General features: G+C 39.4%; 2 protein-coding genes across 2 annotated transcripts in view; one reads left to right on the forward strand and one right to left on the reverse strand.

The window, feature by feature from the left end:
* Window positions 1-13,118, reverse strand: part of ANKUB1 (ankyrin repeat and ubiquitin domain containing 1) — a 42,250-nt gene extending 29,132 nt beyond the window's left edge. Inside the window, exons 1-2 of the mRNA XM_057546014.1 lie at window positions 13,029-13,118; window positions 11,567-11,710 (exon numbers count right to left, since the gene is read on the reverse strand). Coding sequence (XP_057401997.1) covers window positions 11,567-11,710; window positions 13,029-13,118 — 234 coding nt within the window. The remainder of the gene's footprint in view (window positions 1-11,566; window positions 11,711-13,028) is intronic.
* Window positions 3,277-25,667, forward strand: part of RNF13 (ring finger protein 13) — a 182,064-nt gene continuing 159,673 nt past the window's right edge. Inside the window, exon 1 of the mRNA XM_057546016.1 lies at window positions 3,277-3,403. The gene's annotated coding sequence lies outside the window, so the exon portion shown is untranslated. The remainder of the gene's footprint in view (window positions 3,404-25,667) is intronic.

Genomic DNA, 25,667 nt, shown 5'->3' on the forward strand with positions numbered 1-25,667 from the left:
TCTGATTGCCATGGCTAGGACTTCCAAAACTATGTTGAATAATAGTGGTGAGAGTGGACATCCTTGTCTTGTTCCTGATCTTAGAGGAAATGCTTTCAGTTTTTCACCATTGAGAATGATGTTTGCTGTGGGTTTGTTGTATATGGCCTTTATTATGTGGAGGTAGTTTCCCTCTATGCCCACTTTCTGGAGAGCTTTTATCATAAATGGGTGTTGAATTTTGTCAAAAGCTTTTTCTGCATCTATTGAGATGATTGTATGGTTTTTATTCTTCAATTTGTTAACATGGTGTATCACATTGATTGCTTTGCGTATATTGCAGAATCCTTGCATCCCTGGGATAAATCCCACTTGATCATGGTGTATGATCCTTTTAATGTGTTGTTGGATTCTGTTTGCTAGTATTTTGTTGAGATTTTTGCATCTATATTCATGAGTGATATTGGTCTGTAATTTTCTTTTTTTGTAGTATCTTTGTCTGGTTTTGGTATCAGGGTGATGGTGGCCTCGTAGAATGAGTTTGGGAGTGTTCCTTCCTCTGCAATTTTTTGGAAGAGTTTGAGAAGGAAGGGTATTATCTCTTCTCTAAATGTTTGACAGAATTCACCTGTGAAGCCATCTGGTCCTGGACTTTTGTTTGTTGGAAGATTTTTAATCACAGTTTCAATTTCATTACTTGTGAATGGTCTGTTCATATTTTCTATTTCTTCCTGGTTCAGTCTTGTAAGATTATACCTTTCTAAGAATTTGTCCATTTCTTCCAAGTTGTCCATTTTATTGGCATAGAGTTGCTTGTAGTAGTCTCTTAGGATGCTTTGTATTTCTGCGGTGTCTGTTGTAACTGCTCCTTTTTCATTTCTGATTTTATTGATTTGAGTCCTCTCCGTCTTTTTCTTGATGAGTCTGGCTAATGGTTTATCAATTTTGTTTATCTTCTCAAAGAACCAGCTTTTAGTTTTATTGATCTTTGCTATTGTTTTCTTTGTTTCTATTTCATTTATTTCTGCTCTGATCTTTATGATTTCTTTCCTTCTGCTACTTTGGGTTTAGTTTGTTCTTCTTTCTCTAGTTCCTTTAGGTGTAAGGTTAGACTGTTTATTTGAGATTTTTCTTGTTTCTTGAGGTAGGCTTGTATAGCTATAAACTTCCCTCTTAGAACTGCTTTTGCTGCATCCCATAGGTTTTGGATTGTCCTGTTTTCATTGTCATTTGTCTCTAGGTATTTTTTGATTTCCTCTTTGACTTCCTCAGTGATCTCTTGTTTATTTAGTAACGTATTGTTTAGCCTCCATGTGCTTGTGTTTTTTACTTTTTTTCCCCTGTAATCCATTTCTAATCTCATAGCGTTGTGGTCAGAAAAGATGCTTGATATGATTTCAATTTTCTTAAATTTACTGAGGCTTGATTTGTGACCCAACATGTGATCTATCCTGGAGAATGTTGCATGTGCACTTGAGAAGAAAGTGTAATCTGCTGTTTTTGGATGGAATGTCCTATAAATATCAATTAAATCTATCTGGTCTATTGTGTCATTTAAAGCTTCTGTTTCCTTATTTATTTTCATTTTGGATGATCTGTCCATTGCTGTAAGTGAGGTGTTAAAGTCACCCACTACTATTGTGTTACTGTCAATTTCCTCTTTTAGAGCTGTTAACAGTTGCCTTATGTATTGAGGTGCTCCTATGTTGAGTGCATATATATTTATAATTGCTATATCTTCTTCTTGGATTGATCCCTTGGTCATTATGTAGTGTCCTTCCTTGTCTCTTGTAACATTCTTTAGTTTCAAGTCTATTTTATCTGATGTGAGTATTGCTACTCCAACTTTCTTTTGATTTCCATTTGCATGGAATATCTTTTTCCATCCCCTCACTTTCAGTCTGTAAGTGTCCCTACGTCTGAAGTGGGTCTCTTGTAGACAGCATATAGATGGGTCTTGTTTTTGTGTCCATTCAGCAAGCCTGTGTCTTTTGGTTGGAGCATTTAATGCATTCACGTTTAAGGTAATTAACGATATGTGTGTTCCTATGACCATTTTCTTAATTGTTTTGGGTTTGTTTTTGTAGGTCCTTTTCTTCTCTTGTGTTTCCCACTTAGAGAAGTTCCTTTAGCATTTGTTGTAGAGCTAGTTTGGTGATGCTGAATTTTCTTAGCTTTTGCTTGTCTGTAAAGCTTTTGATTTCTCCATCAAATCCAAATGAGATCCTTGCCGGGTAGAGTAATCTTGGCTGTAGGTTCTTCCCTTTCATCACTTTAAGTATATCATGCCACTCCCTTCTGGCTTGTAGAATTTCTGCTGAGAAATTAGCTGTTAACCTTATGGGAGTTCCCTTGTATGTTATTTGTCGTTTTTCCCTTGCTGCTTTCAATAATTTTTCTTTGTCTTTAATTTTTGCCACTTTGATTACTATGTGTCTCGGCGTGTTTCTCCTTGGGTTTATCCTGTATGGGACTTGCTGCGCTCCCTGGACTTGGGTGGCTATTTCCTTTCCCATGTTAGGGAAGTTTTCGACTATAATCTCTTCAAATATTTTCTCTGGTCCTTTCTCTCTCTCTTCTCCTTCTGGGACCCCTATAATGCGAATGTTGTTGCATTTAATGTTGTCCGAGAGGTCTCTTAGGCTGTCTTCATTTCTATTCATTCTTTTGTCTTTATTCTGTCTGCAGCAGTGAATTCCACCATTCTGTCTTCCAGGTTACGTATCTGTTCTTCTGCCTCAGTTATTCTGCTATTGATTCCTTCTAGTGTAATTTTCATTTCAGTTATTGTATTGTTTACCTCTGTTTGTTTGTTCTTTAATTCTTCTAGATCTTTGTTAAGCATTTCTTGCATCTTCTTGATCTTTGCCTCCATTCTTTTTCTGAGGTCCTGGATCACCTTCACTATCATTATTCTGAATTCTTTTTCTGGAAGGTTGCCTATCTCCACTTCATTTAGTGGTTTTTGTGGGGTTTTATCTTGTTCCTTCATCTGGTACATAGCCCTCTGCCTTTCATCTTTCTGTGAATGTGGTTTTTGTTCCACAGGCTGCAGGATTGTAGTTCTTCTTGCTTCTGCTGTCTGCCCTCTGGTGGATGAGGCTATCTAAGAGGCTTGTGTAAGTTTCCTGATGGGAGGGACTGGTGGTGGGTAGAGCTGACTGTTGCTCTGTAGGCAGAGCTCAGTAAAACTTTAATCCACTTGACTGCTGATGGGTGGGGCTGGCTTCCTTCCCTGTTGGTTGTTTGTCCTGAGGCAACCCAACACTGGAGCCTACCCGGGCTCTTTGGTGGGGCTAATGGCAGACCCTTGGAGGGCTCAGGCCAAGGAGTACTTCCCAGAACTTCTGCTGCCAGTGTCCCTGTCCCCATGGTGAGCCACAGCCACCGCCCACCTCTGCAGGAGACCCTCCAACACTAGCAGGTAGGTCTGGTTCAATCTCCCCTTGGGTCACTGCTTCTTCCCCTGGGTCCCGATGCACACACTACTTTGTGTGTGCCCTCCAAGAGTGGAGTCTCTGTTTCCCCCAGTCCTGTCGAAGTCCTGCAATCAAATCCCACTAGCCTTCAAAGTCTGATTCTCTAGGAATTCCTCCTCCCGTTGCCAGACCCCCAGGTTGGGAAGCCTGACGTGGGGCTCAGAACCTTCACTGCAGTGGGTGGACTTCTGTGGTGTAAGTGTTCTGCAGTGTGAGTCACCCACCCAGCACTTATGGGGTTTGATTTTACTGTGATTGCACCCCTCCTACCATCTCATTGCGGCTTCTCCTTTGTCTTTGGATGTCAGGTATCTTTTTTGGTGAGTTCCAGTGTCTTCCTGTCGATGATTGTCCAGCAGCTAGTTGCTGGTGTTCTCGCAAGAGGGAGTGAGAGCACGTCCTTCTACTCCGCCTATTGGTTCCCCCCCCCCCTTTTTTTTTTTTTTAATATATTTTGCTATTTTGGAGTTGCAGCACCAAATAAGCAGAAACATGCCCCAAGTTTTCCAGAGTAGACCAAAAGGGGAAATAATGTTTGTTTTTGTTAAACTGCAAGTTGAGATGTCTTCATAAACATCTTAGCCTCATGAACTTCTCCTTTTTTATGATAGTCATTCTGGAGAGGTTATACTTGCAGTCTAGGACAATGAATTGAAACAACTTTCTTCGACAAATTCTTTTTTTTTCACCCTCAGCTGCGCTTCACGGCTTGCAGGATCTTAGCTCCCCACAGTTTCTGACCAGGGCTTGAACCCCGGCCCTCAGCAGTAAGAGCGTGGAGTCCTAACCACTGGACTACCAGGGAATTCCCCACCAAATTCTTTATATACTATTCTTTAAGGCTTTAAGATTAGAAAAAAATAGCCATTTTATTTAGAAACATGTTTTTATTTGTGAATTATACATTTTAAGGAGCATGTTTATACATGTTTTTGTGTTTAAATTGTGTTTAAAATCTAAATTTACATGTGCATCTCATAGATTTTGGTTTTTTTTTTTTTATAAATTTATTTATTTATTTGGTTGCTTTGGGTCTTTGTTGCTGTGCGTAGGCTTTCTCTAGTTGTGGCGAGTGGGGTGGGGGCTACTCTTCATTGTGGTGTGTGGGCTTCTCATTGCAGTGGCTTCTCCTGTTGCAGAGCATGGGCTCTAGGCGTGCCGGCTTCAGTTGTTGTGGCATGTGGGCTCAGTAGTTGTGGCTCGCGGGTTCTAGAGCACAAGCTCAGTAGTTGTGGCTCACAGGCTCTAGAGCGCAGGCTCAGTAGTTTTGGCTCACGGGCTTAGTTGTTCTGCGGCATGTGGGATCTTCCCAGACCAGGGCTCAAGCCCGTGTCCCCTGCATTGGCAGGTGGATTCTTAACCACTGCACCACCAGGGAAGTCCCTAGATTTTGGTGTTTTAAAAGTGCCTTTTGAAAGCTAAAATGTATATGATTTTGAATCAATTTTAGACCTACTACTATAGTTCAAACTTCTCCAATTTGTCTGATAGACATCTACTCAATGGTGCCACAAATAACACAATCTTTCACCATAAAACAACTTTCCAAGGATGCCAGAAAGAATTAACTAAGTTTTAACTGCAGCCCTCCGTTGGTGGAAGTATTGTGATAGAAGGAGGCAGGGGAAGCCTAAAGAGTGTTAGGGAGGGAGTTCCGTGGTGGCTTAGTGGTTAGGATTCCGGGCTTTCACTGCTGTGGCTCGGGTTCAATCCCTGGTGAGATCCCATAAGCTGTGCAGTGTGGCGAAAAAAAAAAAAAAGAGTTTTAGGGAGAATGAGTCTGCCTCACAGTTTAGAAGACACAAACTGCCAGATGGTTGCTTCTCAGCCCCCTTTGCTGTGCAACCCAGATGTGTGACCAGGGTGCTACCCAGTCAAGCCTCCCCATCCACCTCCACTTTGAATTCAAAGCCAGGAAGGCAGAGAAGCAGCAGACACAGGGACTCTTCCCTGGCAGTGGCAGATCTGAAGCACTGCTGGCCTGGCAACAGGGCTGGCAGCTGCGTCCAGTGCCTGCTTTGAGGGCGGCTGCCCCGGGGGCCTTCCTGGACTAGTTGTGGGTCATGATTTAGAAATTATTTCTGGCTGCATAATCTCTGAGCCCGATTCTCTAATCTTCCTGTTAAGACTGTGAACTACACAATAGCCTTTCTTATATGTTTGTTTTCCTCTTTAATTGTCCAGGTTCCTTTCTGCTGCTTGCAACCTAAGAACCCTGAAGGTGGATAGGGAAAAGCACTAAGACCGGAGCACTTTACCTCAAGGGTAGAAGGGGAGGAGAGATGCCACAGCAAGGGAGGGAACCCAAACCCGGAAATGCATCTCAATACCTATGACGTTTCTCACAACAATCATATACCTTCTTGTTTATTTTCATACTTTATCCCTCAAGCCTTCATCAACTCATTTACTCAACACATATTTATGGAGAGCCTACTGTGTGCCAGGTATTATTCTATGCACTGGGTGACAACAATGAACAAAACTCAAGCAATAGTTTCCACAATTACATGGGTTAGAATGAAGGAGGTAAATGGCAATAGCACCTCTGCATGCCACACAGTGACCCAGGCCTTGGCAATGCCTCACGCGTGGTTTACAGGAACACTGCAACAGCATCAGCGGTGAATGGGCAGGGCTGAAACCTGTGCTAATAGAACATGGAGATACATGCCACAGAAAATATTTCTTATGGCTTCTATAGGAGTTCCTTTCCAAAGGAAGAAAAATTAAGGCAATGTTCTTTCCCCACTGTTCTTATGCCATCCCCCATTCACTTTTCCAAATGTGTCTACATTACCATTAAAGGAGAAAGTGTAATTAGCAGAGAAACTGGAAAATCTATTGACTATTTAGAATAGAACACCTCCATTTATCTAACGTCTTTCCTGCTTTTCACACAAGCAAAACCTTGTAATCCATACAAAAATATAAGCGCAATAAAGAAACCAAATAGTCCGGATTTATTTCATGACACATGGTATCTACTTACATCTTTTTAAAAAGAAAAAATTGCTTACTTGCCAAGTTTTTGGTTCATATCATGCTATTTCTAAGTTGTACCAAAATAAATTGAGACTCTAGCTTTCCTAGATTCTCAGAAAATAGAACTAATTGCATGAAGTAACATAGTTAGATAGGAAAAGTACTACTTAAGTTTGTATGCATCTAATTATGCAATAAAGCAATAATATGACTTAGAAGGTAGCCTTTGGTTACCTAAGATAGATCAAACAGTATAGAGTTGATATGACTTCATTCTTTGAAGCAAGGGATGTTTTTATAAAGTATTTTTATTGTTACAAACCCAGTTTGGACGTTATCATACATAAACAGTGAATAGTGTGGACTTTTGAAATAGGCCTGTTTTATCATCTAATTTAACAGGAAATGAGCTAGGATGGAAACCAGTATTTATGGCTTTGCAGGTAATTCTCTTCCTTCAGATTCAAGATATTGTTTTCCTTCCCAAAACTAGTGATAAATTCTCTAAATGTGATTCTGCCAGAGAAGGTGAAGATGAAGATTAGTAAAAATTCTGTGGAACTTGAGAGTTGTTTTTTTTTTTTATTTTAATAAATTTATTTATTTATTCATTCATCTTTGGCTGTGTTGGGTCTTCGTTTCTGTGCGAGGGCTTTCTCCAGTTGCAGCGAGCGGGGGCCGCTCTTCATCGCGGTGCGCGGGCCTTTCACTGTCGCGGCCTCTCTTGTTGCGGAGCACAGGCTCCAGACGCGCAGGCTCAGTAGTTGTGGCTCACGGGACTAGCCGCTCCGCGGCATGTGGGATCTTCCCAGACCAGGGCTCGAACCCGTGTCCCCTGCATTGGCAGGCAGACTCCCAACCACTGCGCCACCAGGGAAACCTGAGAGTTTTTAATTAAACCCTTCATGTCGGCCAGTCCTGTGACTCATAATTATATTCTGCCTGGGCTTTCTAGAATAGTCTTTTACCTCTACATTCTGTTCTTGTCATTAGCAGTTTAGAACTCCAGGGAAAGGTTAGAGTTCAGTGCAAAGGCAGCTTGCATCACTGTGACAGATGATGCTTAATTGGCAGAAGTTATGAAATATTTTTGTAAGTAAAACTATGAACACAGGTTACTTTGGGGAGGAAAATTGGGGGCCAGAGGTAGGAGAGAGACTTTTTACTGTGTATCCTGCTGTACCACTGGAATTGAGCACCATGTGAATGTACTACCTACTCAAAAATAAATAAACATTTTTTAAAATAATAAAATAAAGTCAGTGCTTAGTTGAGTAAAAGTATTCTATTCATACTCTTAACACATTTTGTCTACATCCCTGAATAGCTATGGTTCAATTAGATTCCTCTAGCTATTTCAAATATTAGTATTGATCTTATACCACTATCTCCAAGTAAGCAAACAACAAAAAAGTCTTGAACATCATTATTGGTGTTGGAGAATTCCAGGAAATTTTAGAGGGTTTATACTGTACAGTAACAAAAACACAGTATGTGTATACATATTTAAAGACATGAGACATTTAAGAAATGACATAGAATTTAGGTCTGCTTAAAAAAGTATTATACTACAATTTTCTGAATATTTCTCTGAGGGAGAAAAGCAGAAGAAATTGGAATTGTTTTTATTTCCTTTTTTGATAACTAGACATTTTTCAAGAACTTAAAAATAATACCTCTAAAATCAGGAACAAGACAAGGATGCCCACACTTGCCACTCTTATTTGACATATTGGGAAGTTCCAGCCAGAGCAACTAAGCAAGAAAAAGAAAGGAAAGGCATTCAAATTGGAAAGGAAGATGTAAAGATGTCACTATTTATGGATGACATGATTTTATATAGAGAAAACCCTAAAGACACCACCAAAAAACTATTAGAAATAATAAAGTTGCAGGGTACAAAATCAACCTTCAAAAATCTGTTGCATTTCTAGACGGTAACAATGAACTAGCAGAAAGAGAAATTAAGAAAACAATCCCATTTACAATCACAACAAAAAGAATAAAATACCTAGGAATAAATTTAACCAAGGAGGTGAAAGACCTGTACACTGAAAACTATAAGACATTGTTGAATGAAACTGAAGAAGACACAAAGAAATGGAAAGATATGCCATGCTCATTGACTGTAAGAAGCAACATTGTTAAAGTGTCCATAATAACAAAAACAATCTACAGATTCAATGCAATCCTTATCGAGATCCCAAGGACATTTTCCACAGAAATAGAACAAAAAAATCCTAAAATTTATATGGAACCACAGAAGACCCTGAATAGCCAAAGCAATTTTGAGAAAAAAGAACAAAGCTGAAGGTATCACATGCTCTGATTTCAAGCTATATTACAAAGCCATAGTAATAAAAATGGCATGGTATTGGCAGAACAACAGATGTATAGATTAATGGAACAGAATTGAGAGCTCCAAAATAAACCCACACATATATGGACAATTAATTTACAACAAAGGAGCAAAGAACATACAATGGAGAAAGGATAGTCTCTTCAATAAATGTTGCTGAGAAAACTGGATAGCCACATTAAAAAAAAAGAAAGAAAGAAAAAGGAAAGACACTAGATCAATATCTCATACCATACACAAAAATCAACTCAAAATAGATTAAAGACTTAAATGTAAGACCTGAAACCATAAAATGCAATAGAAGAGAACATAGGCAGTATGCATTTTGACATTGGTCTTAGCAATATCTTTCTAGATATGTCTCCTCAGGCAAGGGAAACAAAAGGAAAACAAATGGTACTACAACAAACTAAAAAGATTCCACAGAGCAAAACAGTAATTCAAAAAGATATATGCACCCCTATGTTCCTTGCAGCATCATTTACCATAGCCAAGATATGGAAACAACATAAATGCCCATCAATGAACAAATGGATAAAGAAGATGTGGTGTGTATGTGTACGTATATATACACACACAACATATATATATACAGTGGAACTACTCAGCCTTAAAAATGATTAAATCTTGCCATTTGCGACAACATGATGGACCTAGAGGAATTTATGCTAAGTGAAATAAGTTAGACGGAGAAAGACAAATACCATATGATTTCATTCATACATGGAATATAAAAAACAAGCAAACTAACACAAAAAATTGAACAAACCAAACCAAAACGTAGATATAGAGAACAGAGTAGTGGTTAGCAGAGGGGAAGGGGTGGTGGGAGGAGGACGAGATGGGTAAAGGGGATCAACTGTATGGAGATGGATGGAAACTAAATTTCTAGTGGTGAGCAGGCTGTAGAGTATAAAGAAGTAGAAATATAATACTGTACACATGAAAGATATGTAATGTAATGTTATAAACCAATGTTACCCCAATAAAAAGTAAACTTTAAAAATGTATCTAGGGGCTTCCCTGGTGGCGCAGTGGTTGAGAATCTGCCTGCCGATGCAGGGAACACAGGTTCGAGCCCTGGTCTGGGAAGATCCCACATGCCGCGGAGCAACTAGGCCCATGAGCCACAACTACTGAGCCTGCGCGTCTGGAGCCTGTGCTCCGCAACAAGAGAGGCCGCGATAGTGAGAGGCCCGCACACCGCGATGAAGAGTGGCCCCCGCTTGCCGCAACTGGAGAAAGCCCTCGCACAGAAACGAAGACCCAACACAGCCAAAAATAAAAACAAATAAAATAAATTATTAAAAAAAAAAAAAGAGTAAAATATTAAAAAAAATGTATCTAAAAAAGCATAATAAAAAGATTTTAAAAAATAGATACATGAATAAATGCTTATAAGACATTAAAATATGTATAAAATATCGCCTTTTTATTTACATAAATGGGATCATACAATGTTTCTTTTTCTGTGACTTATCTTTACTACTTGATAATAAATATTTTAGAAAATTCCTTTAAAAAATAGACTTCCCACTTAGTCAATCAGTAAAATACATGAAAAGAAAAAGAGTTAGCTTTAGCTACCATAAACTTTTTTTAATGCTAACTATGAGAAAATAAGTGCCCCATTTAGCAGAGAATATGTACTTTACTAAGTTCCTTGAGGCTCGTGTTTTCATATGGGATAGAGAACTAGTACTGAATACTATTTCTATCCTAGAGAGCAGCTCTTAATACTCTTTAGGCTACCTGTCTCTTTGAGAAATTGTCAAAAGTTAAGGATCCTTCACCCAGAAAGTCTCCAGGTACATAATTTTGCATATTTTGCAGTTTTAGGGTTTTGTTCTTAAAGCCAGCCATGGACCCCAAATTAAGCACCACTGATTAAGGACGGTATAAATGGAAAATGCTGTCTCTGTTATATGTACACGTAATTCATGAATGTCTGCGCTGTTGGATTTGAATGTAGGTACTGCATTTTATTCTTTTCTTTTTTTTTTTTTAAGACTTTTTTTAAAAAGGAATTCCTTTATTTTTATTATTTATTTATTTATTTATTTATTTATTTATTTATTTTTGGCTGTGTTGGGTCTTCGTTTCTGTGCAAGGGCTTTCTCTAGTTGTGGCAAGCGGGGGCCACTCTTCATCGCGGTGAGCGGGCCTCTCACTATCGCGGCCTCTCTTGTTGCGGAGCACAAGCTCCAGATGCGCAGGCTCAGTAGTTGTGGCTCACGGGCCCAGTTGCTCCTTGGCATGTGGGATCTTCCCAGACCAGGGCTCGAACCCGTGTCCCCTGCATTAGCAGGCAGATTCTCAACCACTGCGCCACCAGGGAAGCCCCATTTTATTCTTATTGTTACTGAGAATTTCTTCCCTTTCCTCATTCCCCTAATCCATTGTAAGGCCGTGGAAGTGACCTAATCTTTCTCCCATATCAGTATTCCAGATCAGCCCCTTGGCCTTAATCCTATATTGGTTTATGGGTTGCTCTGCGATGACTGTTTTGGGGCAGGCAACAAGGGGAATAGAGGAGGGAAGGGAGAGAAAGAGTAAACAAAGGGAGCTCTATCCAGTCTCCATGCCTTATTTCCCCTTACAGCACAAATTGTGCCTAAGTCTAGTTATGCAAGTGGAAGAGAGGGGAAGGCAAGAAGAGAAAACCTCTTCCTACGTTGTGAAATACTTTGGTTGAATTATTCATAACTTTATCTGAAATGAGGTAGACATCTTGGACAAATGTTATTCTGATCATCCATCATACCTTAACAAAGCATTTGAGAGTTGAACAAAAAGATATTCCAACATCAGTAAGACTCCAGCTGTCCTTTAGGGCTGCTCCAGCATACATCAGCTCCAGATACCTCCTGCCTTGTTCATCTTCAGAGAGAGGAATGTGGAAATAATCCTTAAAAATCAATAGCATATTATGAAAACAGCATATCTCTACATTACTAGACCAGCAATGTAATCTCTTATCTTTTACATTTTCCACTGAGTATTATAAAATTGGGACAGAAGGAGGAAGTATTTGACAGGGGTTCTTAATCTGAAGTCTTTAGACACCCCCAAAAGTTGATGGTTAGAACTTAGGTGGCAAAAAACTACATTTGTTTTTTATTAACTCCAAATAAAATTGGGATTTTTCTTATGTATATAGACAACAAGCTAAAGTAGCAGTAACTGACTGTTCCTGTGACTTTGTCACCAATAAAAATCACGGATATTTTCATATCCCATTATTGTTGTTGCAGATATCTCAAAATATTATTTATACTGATCTCCTTTGAAATTGTAATAGTTATGAGATACACTGCAAACACTTGTTAATGTGTTAATAAGGAAACCCACGTCACAATATCACAATATGTTTTTTAATTTTTTAAAATTGTATTTCAGTATAACTGGTTTCCTTTTGGGGGGTATGTATTTTATTTTATGCATTTAAAGACATTCTGAGGAGTCCATAGGCTTCACCAGACTGCCAAAGGGATCCATGATACATAAAGATTAAGAGCTTCTGTGTTAGAAGATATAGATTTTAGGGATCATAGTAATTTACTATATATCATGTAACTATGATTCAGTAAATGCTCCTTAGTAAATGGGAATAAATCATCTCCAAGTTAAATATCATTTGATGGTCAGTTCCTAAATATTTGTCTTAATTTTCCATTTCATAGTGAGTATTTATAAGAAATTTGTAAGAAAAGTACTGCACCCAAATTATTTTTTATTCTGGCTCTGTGATCCCAGGTTAAATGGTCAATCTATCTGAGCTTCAGTTTTCCCTGGATGCAAAATGAGGCTATAGCCCAGAAGTCCTCTCCACCTCCAAAATCCTTTGCTTCTTTATAGTTGCTTGCTTACCACACAGGCCATCTATCTGACAACTGGTGTGCTCCACTTTACCTGGCCTAGAGTTAGTGCCTTGTTTTTCTCCTTTTATGAAGAATTTCAGTAATACTATCTGGCCAATACACAATCTACAAATATCATAAAGATAAGCTAAACATTTTTCCCCTGAGAATTTTCCTGTCTAACACCTCCAGAGTTAATATCTTCTAACAAACAATTATGTAAGCAAACAATGATATTTCGAATAGTTTTAGTTCCCTGTTTGCTGAAAATGCACCCAATAGTATCTCTACCCCACGTACAGTTTAAACTTCACTGCATAGTTAAAATTAATGCACATCTTAGTGGCTCAGGGACAAAGTATGTACCTTTATCATCAGCTTGACAGCCTCCACAGTTTCATCTGCTGAAACATCAAATGGTTCAAAAGATCCCTCAAAAGCTATGAAAATCCTCATTTTGTCAAAAAAAGAAGGAAGCTGTTTTCAAAGATCCTATTGGATAGCTGGGAGAATCCCAGTTCACAGTTAAGGACAAAAATGATGGCCAGAGGCAGCTGTCACTGTCTAGCCTCAAAGGCGAGTTGAGAGAACATGGAGAGAGAAGTCCCGCAGTACCACAGTATCCAGTGAAACTGACAGCAGCTACATTGGAGGAAATGTTTCTCTGCCAGTGGCATTAGTCAACAGCCACCTGTTCCTCTATTACGGAAACCAGAAAACTTGACAATGGTTGAGGCAAGTGTGAACAAGCATCAAGCATGTAATACAAAAATGCCACACATAAATTATACTTTGTAATGTGACCACCATCCACTGATACTTGAATCCATATTCATCCAAGTACAGCTGATGGAAGGACCCTTAGAACTAGATATTTGAATTGGGATGCACTGGCACAGAGTGAAGCAAAACTGAGTTGATTTTATTGAAGGTAATCATCCTGGAAGTTCTCTGTAAATAACTCTGAGCTGAAGCATTCTGGTTTCCATAGCAACTTTGTGTACTTGTTCCCTGGCGGTATTTCTAATCCTGCCACGGGGTACAGAACAATATCCACTTGCACTAGGGAGATTAATGTGTAGGCAAATGACTCTGTGGTTTTCCCTTTCCATCTCTGCATAATGGAATCTACCCAATAACAACACAATATAGTTGGTATTTCTTTTAGTCCTTGCCCTTATGTTATTTAGAACAATTTACCATTGTTATTTCCTTCAACTTCCCTTAGTGTTGGTGGAAAATATTTCAAACCACCCTCAAAAAATGAGCAAAGATATTAATCACCATTGCGCAAGCTTATATTTTACTGGAACTTAATTCTAAGACTCTCCTCTGAAATCCCCAGTATTATACACTTGTTCTAATGCTATTATGTCTGATCATTTTAAAAAATTAATTTATTTTATTTTATTTATTTTTGGCTGCATTGGGTGTTCGTTGCTGTGTGCAGGCTTTCTCTAGTTGTGGCGAGCAGGGGCTACTCTTCATTGTGGTATGCGGGTTTCTCACTGCGGTGGCTTCTCTTGTTGCAGAGCACGGGCTCTAGGCGCGTGGGCTTCAGTAGTTGTGGATCGCGGGCTCCAGAGCGCAGGCTCAGTAGTTGTGGTGCATGGGCTTAGTTGCTCTGCAGCATGTGGGATCTTCCTGGACCAGGGCTCGAACCCATGTCGGGGAAGATTGGCAGGCGGATTCTTTTTTTTTTTTTTTTTTTTTTAAAGCTTGATGGTATTCCCATTGCTTAATTTGTGTCATGCTTTATTTATTTATTTTATTTCTTTATTTATGGCTGTGTTGGGTCTTCTTTTCTGTGCGAGGGCTTTCTCTAGCTGTGGCAAGCGGGGGCCACTCTTCATCGCGGTGCGCGGGCCTCTCGCTATCGTGGCCTCTCTTGTCGCAGAGCACAGGCTCCAGACGCGCAGGCTCAGTAGCTGTGGCTCACGGGCCCAGTTGCTCCGCGGCATGTGGGATCTTCCCAGACCAGGGCTCGAACCCATGTTCCCTGCATTGGCAGGCAGATTCTCAACCACTGCGCCGCCAGGGAAGCCCCGGCAGGCGGATTCTTAACCACTGCACCACTAAGGAAGCCCTGATCATTTTTTAGTGTTTGTAAATCTTGTCTTCTTCCTGAAGACAGACCTAGAACAGAATCCCTATCTTTCATTTCTTTTTATTCTTAACAGCACTTAGCATAATGTGAGTCACATGATAGGTGCTTATTATACCGGTTAACTGATTCTATTCATTCACAGTCTGAGTTCCAACTATAAGAAATTTGAGAAAATGCAAAACATAAAAAAAGGCAAAGGATTTCATTGCAAAGCTAATACTTTTGGCCTCATGTTTTTCAAGTGTTGCAACACAATGATATCTTCTTATGCTGTCAGCATTTTGATAGAAAGAGTATTAACATAGGACATAGTTAGTGCTGTTTTGGTGTCTTGCTCACCCTACCTCACCCCCTCCAGCTGCCTTTACTGTTTACTGCTAAAGGCTTATAGCTACACCCCCTTTTCCAAAGAATTGCCCTCAGCTGATGGGAGCTGCCCTGCCAGGAAAGCTATGCACCCCTCCTCAATAATTGACTGCAAAGGGGCTACAAAATGCCCACTCTCTTATATTAAGGGGTGAAAATTCTGCAGAGATCTCTGTAGAGCAGGCCATAGCTGGACTTTACCTGAGACTACATCCTTCTTCAGCTCTTTCTTTTTCCGAATCCTGCTTAACTCTCTTCCTTACTAAGTTTTTCTTGAGTTCTCCCTCAGTAATTGGCATACATCCCAATCCCTGTCTCAGGCTCTGCTTTTAGAGAAACCAACCTAGGGCAGAGGATTTTAAAGAAGCTCATAGGCATTAAGAAATCACAACCAAGTGCTTTATAGCTTCCTGAGCTGCATGTTTTCTTATACATGTATATTTTTATACTCTGCAGTAGACTTGCCTTTTGGAGTAAATGCCCATCTCTTGTAGGCATGGCTGGCCCCTGGTCTGGTTGGTTGCCAGGTCCTGACTTGTATGGAGCTGCTGGCTACTGGTTGGTGGGCTGGGTCCTGAGGTGGCCGGCTGCAGAGCCCCAGGGGGGTCCCAGGGCTAGTGCTATCCCACTGGTGGGTGGAATCTGGTTCTGGAGTAACTGGTTGCGGGGCCAGGGTTCCTGGATCTAGTGTCGGCATGCTGGTGGGTGGGGTCAGTTCCTGAAATGGTTGCCTGTGGGTTCTGGGGTGTCCTAAAGCTGGTCTGGCTCACTGGTGAGTGGGGCTAGATCCCAGGGCAGCTGGTTGAGGGGTCCAAGCTGTCTTGGAGCTGGTGTTAACCTGCTGGTGGACAGACCTGAGGCCCAGGGGTTTCTGGGGCTAATGCCCACTGTTGTGTGATGCTGGTCCTGGGGCTGATGCTGGCCCTCTGGTAGGCGGAGCCAAGTCCTGTGGTCTCTGGCTGTAGGGACCTTGGGGTCCCGGGGTTAATGCCAGTGCACTTGTGTGTGGGTTTGGGTCCTGAGCCCTCTGATGGCCAGGGTGTGTCCCAGGGTGGCTGGGTGCTCAAGGGTTCCTTAAGGCAGCCTGACTACTGGTGGGTGGGGCTGTGTTCCCGCTAGGCTAGCCGCGTGGCCTGAGGCGTCCCAGTGCTGGCGCTCACAGGCTGGTGTGTGGGGCTGGGTCCCAGTTTTGGTAAGCTAGAGGGAGGATTCCAAAATGGCACTTGCCAGCACCGGTGTCCTCCTGGCCTAACGGAGCGCCCCAGAATGGCTGCCACCAGGAGGAGCTCCAGTTGCCTGCTGCCTCTCTGGGAGACTCTACAGGATCAGCAGGTGGGTCTGACCCCACCTCCTTTCAAATTACTGCTTCTGCTCTGGGTCTTGGAGTGTGTGAGATTCTGTGTGTGCCCTTTAAGAGTGGAGTCTCTATTTCCCACAGCCTTCTGGCTCTCCTGAAAGTAAGCCCCACTGGCCTTCAAAGCCAAACATTTTGGGGGCTTGTCTTCTCAGTGCAGGATCCCCGGGCTGGGGAACCTGACGTGGGACTCGAACCCCTTGCTCCCTGGGGAGAACCTCTGTAATTGTAATAATCTTCCCATTTGTCGGTCGCCCACCCAGGGGTATGGGTCTTGACTATATCGCATCTCTAGCCTTCCTACCCATCTCCTTGTGGTTCCTTCTTCGTATCTTTAGTTGTAGAAGATCTTTTCTGCTAGATTCTAGTCTTTCTCATCAATAGTTGCTCTGTAAATAGTTCTAGTTCTGGTGTGCCCATGAGAGGAGGTGAGCTCAGGGTCTTCCTACTCTACCATCTTGGCCATCTAGCCAAAACGTTCTGACATGAGAATTAAAAGTTGAAAAGGGTAAGTAAAATTATCCCTATCATAGGCGACATAATTGTAAACCAATAAATCATGGCAATCAAATTTTTAAGACTACTACAAATAATGAAATAATTCAACTCGGTGGCTGTATTTATAAGTAATACACAGAAATTAATAGTTTTCTAGAAACAAATGACTGATATAGAATATAATGGAAGAAAATACTCCATTTATAAAAGAGAAAAAAGATAATATGTTAGGAGTAAACTTAGCAGGAAACGTAAGAAATGTATAAAATAAATGTAAAAACATAACCAAAAACATAAAAGACTTGAACAAGTGGACTGGCATACTGTAACTTTGGAAGGAAGGTTCAAAACGATTAAGTCATCAATTCTTCTTAAGTCAATATAAAAGTAACTTCCTAACTTAGTATATAAATTTAATATATAAATTAAAAAATCCCAGCAGGACCTTTTTCCAGCTTTATTGAGATATAATTGGCATATACACTGTGTAAGTTTAAGGTGTACAATGTGATGATATATGTATACATTGTGAGATGGTTACCACAATAAGATTAGTTAACACATCCATCACCTCACACAGTTACCTTTTTTTTTGGAAGTGAGAACATTTAAGATCTACTTTTAGCAACTTTCAATTATACAATACAGAACTGTTAACCAACAGGATTTTTCCAAACTAGGCAAGATGTTCTAAAATTAACGTAGAAAAATAAGCAAGTATAGCTAGAAAAGCTCTGGAAGAGAAGAGTTGTGAAAAGCACTCACCTACAAGATGTTAAAATACATTATAATGCTACAATAAAATTAAAACAGTGTGATCCTGGCATATGAAGAGTCAGAAAAATCAATGGAAAAATAGAAAGCATAAAAATGGACTCACAAGAATTTAGTATATGATAAAAGTGGCATCTTGCAAATTAAAAGGTACAAACTTCCAGTTTGAGTCACAAGAATGAAATGTACAGCATGGGAAATATAGTCAGTAATAGTGTAATATCTTTGTATGGTGACAGATGGTAACTAGACTCATCATGGTGATCATTTTGAAACGTATAGAAATGTTGAATCACTATGTTGTGCACCAGGAACTAATATAGTGGTTGTAGGTCAATTAATTATACTTCAGGAAATGAATAACAAACTCATAGAAAAAGAGATCAGATTTTTTTATTGAAGTACAGTTGATTTACAATGTTGTGTTAGATTCAGGTGTACAGCAAAGTGATTCAGTTCTATATATATATGTGTGTGTGTGTATATATATACATATATATATATATTCTTTTACAGATTCTTTTCCCTTAGAGGGTATTACTAAATATTGAGTATAGTTCCCTGTGCTATACAGTAGATCCTTGTTGGTTATCTATTATATATACAGTAGTGTGTGTATGTTAATCCCAAACTCCTAATTTATCCCTCCCCCCCTGCTTTTCCCCTTTGGTAACCATAAGTTTGTTTTCTATGTCTGTGGGTCCATTTCTGTTTTGTATATAAGCTCATTTGTATCATTTTTTTTTAGATCCCACATATAAGTGATATATGATATTTGTCTTTGTCTGGCTTAATTCACTTAGTATGATAATCTCCATGTTGCTGCATATAGCATTATTTCATTTCATTCTTTTTTATGGCTGAGTAATATTCCATTGTATATATATGTGTGTGTGTGTGTGTGTGTGTGTATATATACACACACACACACACACACACACACACACACCATATCTTCTTTATCCATTCATCTGTCAGTGGACATTTAGGTTGCTTCCATGTCTTGGCTATTGTAAATAGTGCTGCAATGAACATTGGGGTGTATGTATCTTTTTTGAATTATGGTTTTCTCCAGACATATGCCCAGGAGTGGGATTGCAGGATCATATGGTGGTTCTATTTTTAGTGTTTTAAGGAACCTCCATACTGCTCTCCATAGTGGTTGTACCAATTTACATTCCCACCAACAGTGTAAAAGGGTTCCTTTTTAAAAAGAGATCAGATCTGTGGTTACCATAGGGTGGGGGAATTGGATGAAGATGGTCAAAAGTTTCAAACTTCCAGTTATAAGATAAATAAGTACTAGAGATGAAATGTACAACATGATTAATATAATGAACACTGCTGTATATTATATATGAAAGTTGTTAAGAGAGGAAATCCTAAGAGTGCTCATCACAAGGAAAAAATATTTTTTTCTTTATTTTGTATCTATATGAGATGATGGGTGTTCACTGAACTTATTGTGGTGATCATTTCATGATGTATGTAAGTCAAATAATTACGCTGTACACCTTAAACTTACACAGTGCTGTATGTCAATTATATCTCAATAAAACTGGAAGGAAAAAAAGAATATAAAAAAAAGTAGCATATTGTATCAGTCGTGATGGTGTGGGGAAATAAGATAGTGTTGAATTACCCAGTAGTTACCTGAAAAAAAAAAAGTGGAGCTCTACTTTTTACCTAGCATCATGAGAAATTAAAAATGCATCAAAGATTTAAATGTAAAAAATAGAACTATGAAAAGTTAGTTTTATAATAAGGCAAAAAGTAAGGTGCAAAACAGAGTATGTAATACACTACTATTTGAGGAAAAAAGGGGGAAATCATATCTATAGATACGATATATGATATAGTTTGCATATACCTCAAAATCTCTGGAAATACACTCAGGAAACTAGAAAGCACCCTGGTGCCTATGGAGAGGAGACTTGAGCAGCCAGGCATCAAGGATGAGAACAGTACTTTTCACTGTATTATCTTTTTTTTTTTTTTTTTAAACATCTTTATTGAAGTATAATTGCCTTACAATAGTGTGTTAGCTTCTGCTTTTTAACAAAGTGAATCAGTTATACATATACAATATGTTCCCATTTCTCTTCCCTCTTGCATCTCCCTCCCTCCCACCCTCCCCATCCCACCCCTCTGGGTGGTCACAAAGCACCGAGTTGATCTCCCTGTGCTATGCGGCTGCTTCCCACTAGTTATCTATTTTCCATTTGGTAGTGTATATATGTCCATGACACTCTCTTACCCTGTCACATCTCACCCCACCCCCTCCCCATATCCTCAAGTCCATTCTCTAGTAGGTCTGTGTCTTTCTTCCCGTCTTGCCACTAGGTTCTTCATGGCCTTTTTTTTTTTTTTTTTCCCCTTAGATTCCATATATATGTGTTAGCATACTGTATTTGTTTTTCTCTTTCTGACTTACTTCACTCTGTATGACAGACTCTAACTCCATCCACCTCATTACAAATACCTCCATTTCATTTCTTTTTATGGCTGAGTAATATTCCATTGTATATATGTGCCACATCTTCTTTATCCATTCATCTGTCGATGGACATTTAGGTTGCTTCCATGTCCTGGCTATTGTAAATAGAGCTGCAATGAACATTTTGGTACATGACTCTTTTTGACCTATGGTTTTCTCAGGGTATATGCCCAGTAGTGGGATTGCTGGGTCGTATGGTAGTTCTATTTGTAGTTTTTTAAGGAACCTCCATACTGTTCTCCATAGTGGCTGTATCAATTTACATTCCCACCAGCAGTGCAAGAGTGTTCCCTTTCCTCCACACCCTCTCCAGCATTTATTGTTTCTAGATTTTTTGATGATGGCCATTCTGACCGGTGTGAGATGATATCTCATTGTAGTTTTGATTTGCATTTCTCTAATGATTAATGATGTTGAGCATTCGTTCATGTGTCTGTAGGCCATCTGTATATCTCCTTTGGAGAAATGTCTATTTAGATCTTCTGCCCATTTTTGGATTGGGTTGTTCGTTTTTTTGTTATTGAGCTGCGTGAGCTGCTTGTAAATCTTGGAGATTAATCCTTTGTCAGTTGCTTCATTTGCAAATATTTTCTCCCATTCTGAGGGTTGTCTTTTGGTCTTGTTTATGGTTTCCTTTGCTGTGCAAAAGCTTTTAAGTTTCATTAGGTCCCATTTGTTTATTTGTGTTCTTATTTCCATTTCTCTGGGAGCTGGGTCAAAAAGAATCTTGCTGTGATGTATGTCATAGAGTGTTCTGCCTATGTTTTCCTCTAAGAGTTTGATAGTGTCTGGCCTTACACTTAGGTCTTTAATCCATTTTGAGTTTATTTTTGTGCATGGTGTCAGGGAGTGTTCTAATTTCATACTTTTACATGTACCTGTCCAATTTTCCCAGCACCACTTATTGAAGAGGCTGTCTTTTCTCCACTGTATATGCTTGCCTCCTTTATCAAAGATAAGGTGACCATATGTGTGTGGGTTTATCTCTGGGCTTTCTATCCTGTTCCATTGATCTATATTTCTGTTTTTGTGCCAGTACCAAACTGTCTTGATTACTGAAGCTTTGTAATATAGTCTGAAGTCAGGGAGCCTGATTCCCCCAGCTCCATTTTTCGTTCTCAAGATTGCTTTGGCTATTCGGGGTCTTTTGTGTTTCCATACAAATTGTGAAATTTTTTGTTCTAGTTCTGTGAAAAATGCCAGTGGTAGTTTGATAGGGATTGCATTGAATCTGTAGATTGCTTTGGGTAGTAGAGTCATTTTCACAATGTTGATTCTTCCAATCCAGGAACATGGTATATCTCTCCATCTATTTGTATCCTCTTTAATTTCTTTCATCAGTGTCTTATAATTTTCTGCATACAGGTCTTTTGTCTCCTTAGGTAGGTTTATTCCTAGATATTTTATTCGTTTTGTTGCAATGGTAAATGGGAGTGTTTTCTTAATTTCACTTTCAGATTTTTCGTCATTAGTGTATAGAAATGCAAGAGATTTCTGTGCATTAATTTTGTATCCTGCTACTTTACCAAATTCATTGATTAGCTCTAGGAGTTTTCTGGTAGCATCTTTAGGATTCTCTATGTATAGTATCATGTCATCTGCAAATAGTGACAGCTTTACTTCTTCTTTTCCGATTTGGATTCCTTTTATTTCTTTGTCTTCTCTGATTGCTGTGGCTAACACTTCCAAAACTATGTTGAATAATAGTGGTGAGAGTGGGCAACCTTGTCTTGTTCCTGATCTTAGTGGAAATGGTTTCAGTTTTTCACCATTGAGGACAATGTTGGCTGTGGGTTTGTCATATATGGCCTTTATTATGTTGAGGAAAGTTCCCTCTATGCCTACTTTCTGCAGGGCTTTTATCATAAATGGGTGTTGAATTTTGTCGAAAGCTTTCTCTGCATCTATTGAGATGATCATATGGTTTTTCTCCTTCAATTTGTTAATATGGTGTATCACATTGATTGATTTGCGTATATTGAAGAATCCTTGCATTCCTGGGATAAACCCCACTTGATCATGGTGTATGATCCTTTTAATGTGCTGTTGGATTCTGTTTGCTAGTATTTTGTTGAGGATTTTTGCATCTATGTTCATCAGTGATATTGGCCTGTAGTTTTCTTTCTTTGTGACATCTTTGTCTGGTTTTGGTATCAGGGTGATGGTGGCCTCGTAGAATGAGTTTGGGAGTGTTCCTCCCTCTGCAATATTTTGGAAGAGTTTGAGAAGGATAGGTGTTAGCTCTTCTCTAAATGTTTGATAGAATTCGCCTGTGAAGCCATCTGGTCCTGGGCTTTTGTTTGTTGGAAGATTTTTAATCACAGTTTCAATTTCAGTGCTTGTGATTGGTCTGTTCATATTTTCTATTTCTTCCTGGTTCAGTCTCGGCAGTTTGTGCATTTCTAAGAATCTGTCCATTTCTTCCCGGTTGTCCATTTTATTGGTATATAGTTGCTTGTAGTAATCTCTCATGATCTTTTGTATTTCTGCAGTGTCAGTGGTTACTTCTCCTTTTTCATTTCTAATTCTATTGATCTGAGTCTTCTCCCTTTTTCTCTTGATGAGTCTGGCTAATGGTTTATCAATTTTGTTTATCTTCTCAAAGAACCAGCTTTTAGTTTCATTGATTTTTGCTATTGTTTCCTTCATTTCTTTTTCATTTATTTCTGACCTGATCTTTATAATTTCTTTCCTTCTGCTGGCTTTGGGGTTTTTTTGTTCTTCTTTCTCTAATTGCTTTAGGTGCAAGGTTAGGTTGTTTATTCGAGATGTTTCCTGTTTCTTGAGGTAGGCTTGTATTGCTATAAACTTCCCTCTTAGCACTGCTTTTGCTGCGTCCCATAGGTTTTGGGTCGTCGTGTCTCCATTGTCATTTGTTTCTAGGTATTTTTTGATTTCCCCTTTGATTTCTTCAGTAATCACTTCGTTATTAAGTAATGTATTGTGTAGCCTCCATGTGTTTGTATTTTTTACAGATCTTTTCCTGTAATTGATATCTAGTCTCATAGCGTTGTGGTCGGAAAAGATACTTGATACGATTTCAATTTTCTTAAATTTACCAAGGCTTGATTTGTGACCCAAGATATGATCTATCCTGGAGAATGTTCCATGAGCACTTGAGAAAAATGTGTATTCTGTTGTTTTTGGGTGGAATGTCCTATAAATATCAATTAAGTCCATCTTGTTTAATGTATCATTTAAAGCTTGTGTTTCCTTATTTATTTTCATTTTGGATGATCTGTCCATTGGTGAAAGTGGGGTGTTAAAGTCCCCTACTATGATTGTGTTGCTGTCAATTTCCCCTTTTATGGCTGTTAGTATTTGCCTTATGTATTGAGGTGCTCCTATGTTGGGTGCATAAATATTTACAATTGTTATACCTTCCTCTTGGATCGATCCCTTGATCATTATATAGTGTCCTTCTTTGTCTCTTGTAATAGTCTTTATTTTAAAGTCTATTTTGTCTGATATGAGAATTGCTACTCCAGCTTTCTTTTGATTTCCATTTGCATGGAATATCTTTTTCCATCCCCTCACTTTCAGTCTGTATGTGTCTCTAGGTCTGAAGTGGGTCTCTTGTAGACAGCATATATATGGGTCTTGTTTTTGTATCCACTCAGCCAGCCTGTGTCTTTTGGTGGGAGCATTTAATCCATTTACATTCAAGGTAATTATCGATATGTATGTTCCTATTCCCATTTTCTTAAATGTATTGGGTTTGTTATTGTAGGTGTTTTCCTTCTCTTGTGTTTCTTGCCTAGAGAATTTCCTTTAGCATTTGTTGTAAAGCTGGTTTGGTGGTGCTGAACTCTCTTAGCTTTTGCTTGTCTGTAAAGGTTTTAATTTCTCCATCGAATCTGAATGAGATCCTTGCTGGGTAGAGTAATCTTGGTTGTAGGTTTTTCTCCTTCATCACTTTAAGTATATCCTGCCACTCCCTTCTGGCTTGCAGAGTTTCTGCTGATAGATCAGATGTTAACCTTATGGGGATTCCCTTGTGTGTTATTTGTTTTTTTTCCCTTGCTGCCTTTAATATGTTTTCCTTATATTTAATTTTTGACAGTTTGATTAATATGTGTCTTGGCGTGTTCCTCCTTGGGTTTATCCTGTATGGGACTCTCTGTGCTTCCAGGACTTGATTAACTATTTCCTTTCCCATATTAGGGAAGTTTTCAACTATAATCTCTTCAAAAATTTTCTCAGTCCCTTTCTTTTTCTCTTCTTCTTCTGGTACCCCTATAATTCGAATGTTGGCACGTTTAATGTTGTCCCAGAGGTCCCTGAGACTGTCCTCAGTTCTTTTCATTCTTTTTTCTTTATCCTGCTCTGTAGTAGTTATTTCCACCATTTTATCTTCCAGGTCACTTATCCTTTCTTCTGCCTCAGTTATTCTACTATTGATCCCATCTAGAGTATTTTTGATTTCATTTATTGTGTTTTTCATCATTGCTTGGTTCCTCTTTAGTTCTTCTACATCCTTGTTAAATGTTTCTTGCATTTTGTCTATTCTATTTCCAAGATTTTGGATCATCCTTACTATCATTATTCTGAATTCTTTTTCAGGTAGACTACCTATTTCCTCTTCATTTGTTAAGTCCAGTGTGTTTTGAGCCTGCTCCTTCATCTGCTGTGTGTTTTTCTGTCGTCTCATTGTGCCTATCTTACTGTGTTTGGGGTCTCCTTTTCACAGGCTGCAGGTTCGTAGTTCCCTTTGTTTTTGGTATCTGTCCCCAGTGGCTAAGGTTGGTTCAGTGGGTTGTGTAGGCTTCCTGGTGGAGGGAACTAGTGCCTGAGTTCTGGTGGATGAGGCTAGATCTTGTCTTTCTGGTGGGCACGTCCACGTCTGGTGGTGTATTTTGTGGTGTCTGTGGCCTTATTATGATTTTAGGCAGCCTCTCTGCCAATGGATGGGGTTGTGTTCCTGTCTAGCTAGTTGTTTGGCATAGGATATCCAGCACTGTAGCTTGCTGGTCGTTGAGTGAAGCTGGGTCTTGATGTTGAGATGGAGATCTCTGGAAGATTTTTGCCGTTTGGTATTACGTGGAGCTGGGAGGTCTCTTGTGGACCAGTGTCCTGAAGTTGGCTCTCCCACCTCAGAAGCACGGCCCTGATGCCTGGCTGGAGCACCAAGAGCCTTTCATCCACTCGGCTCAGAGTAAAAGGGAGAAAAAATAGAAAGAAAGAAAGAAAGAGGCTATAGCATAGTGAAGTAAAATAAAGCTATTGTAAAGCAAAGCTATACAGACAAAATCTCACCCAGAAGCATATACGTATACACTCACAAAAAAAAGGAAAAGGGGAAAAATTAATATCTCCTGCTCCCGAAGTCCCCCTCCTGAATTTGGGATGGTTCGTTGTCTATTCAGGTATTCAGCAGATGCAGGCACATCAAGTTGTTTGTGGAGCTTT

This window comes from Balaenoptera acutorostrata, chromosome 4 (genome assembly GCF_949987535.1).
Source record: "Balaenoptera acutorostrata chromosome 4, mBalAcu1.1, whole genome shotgun sequence".
Classification (NCBI taxonomy): domain Eukaryota; kingdom Metazoa; phylum Chordata; class Mammalia; order Artiodactyla; family Balaenopteridae; genus Balaenoptera; species Balaenoptera acutorostrata.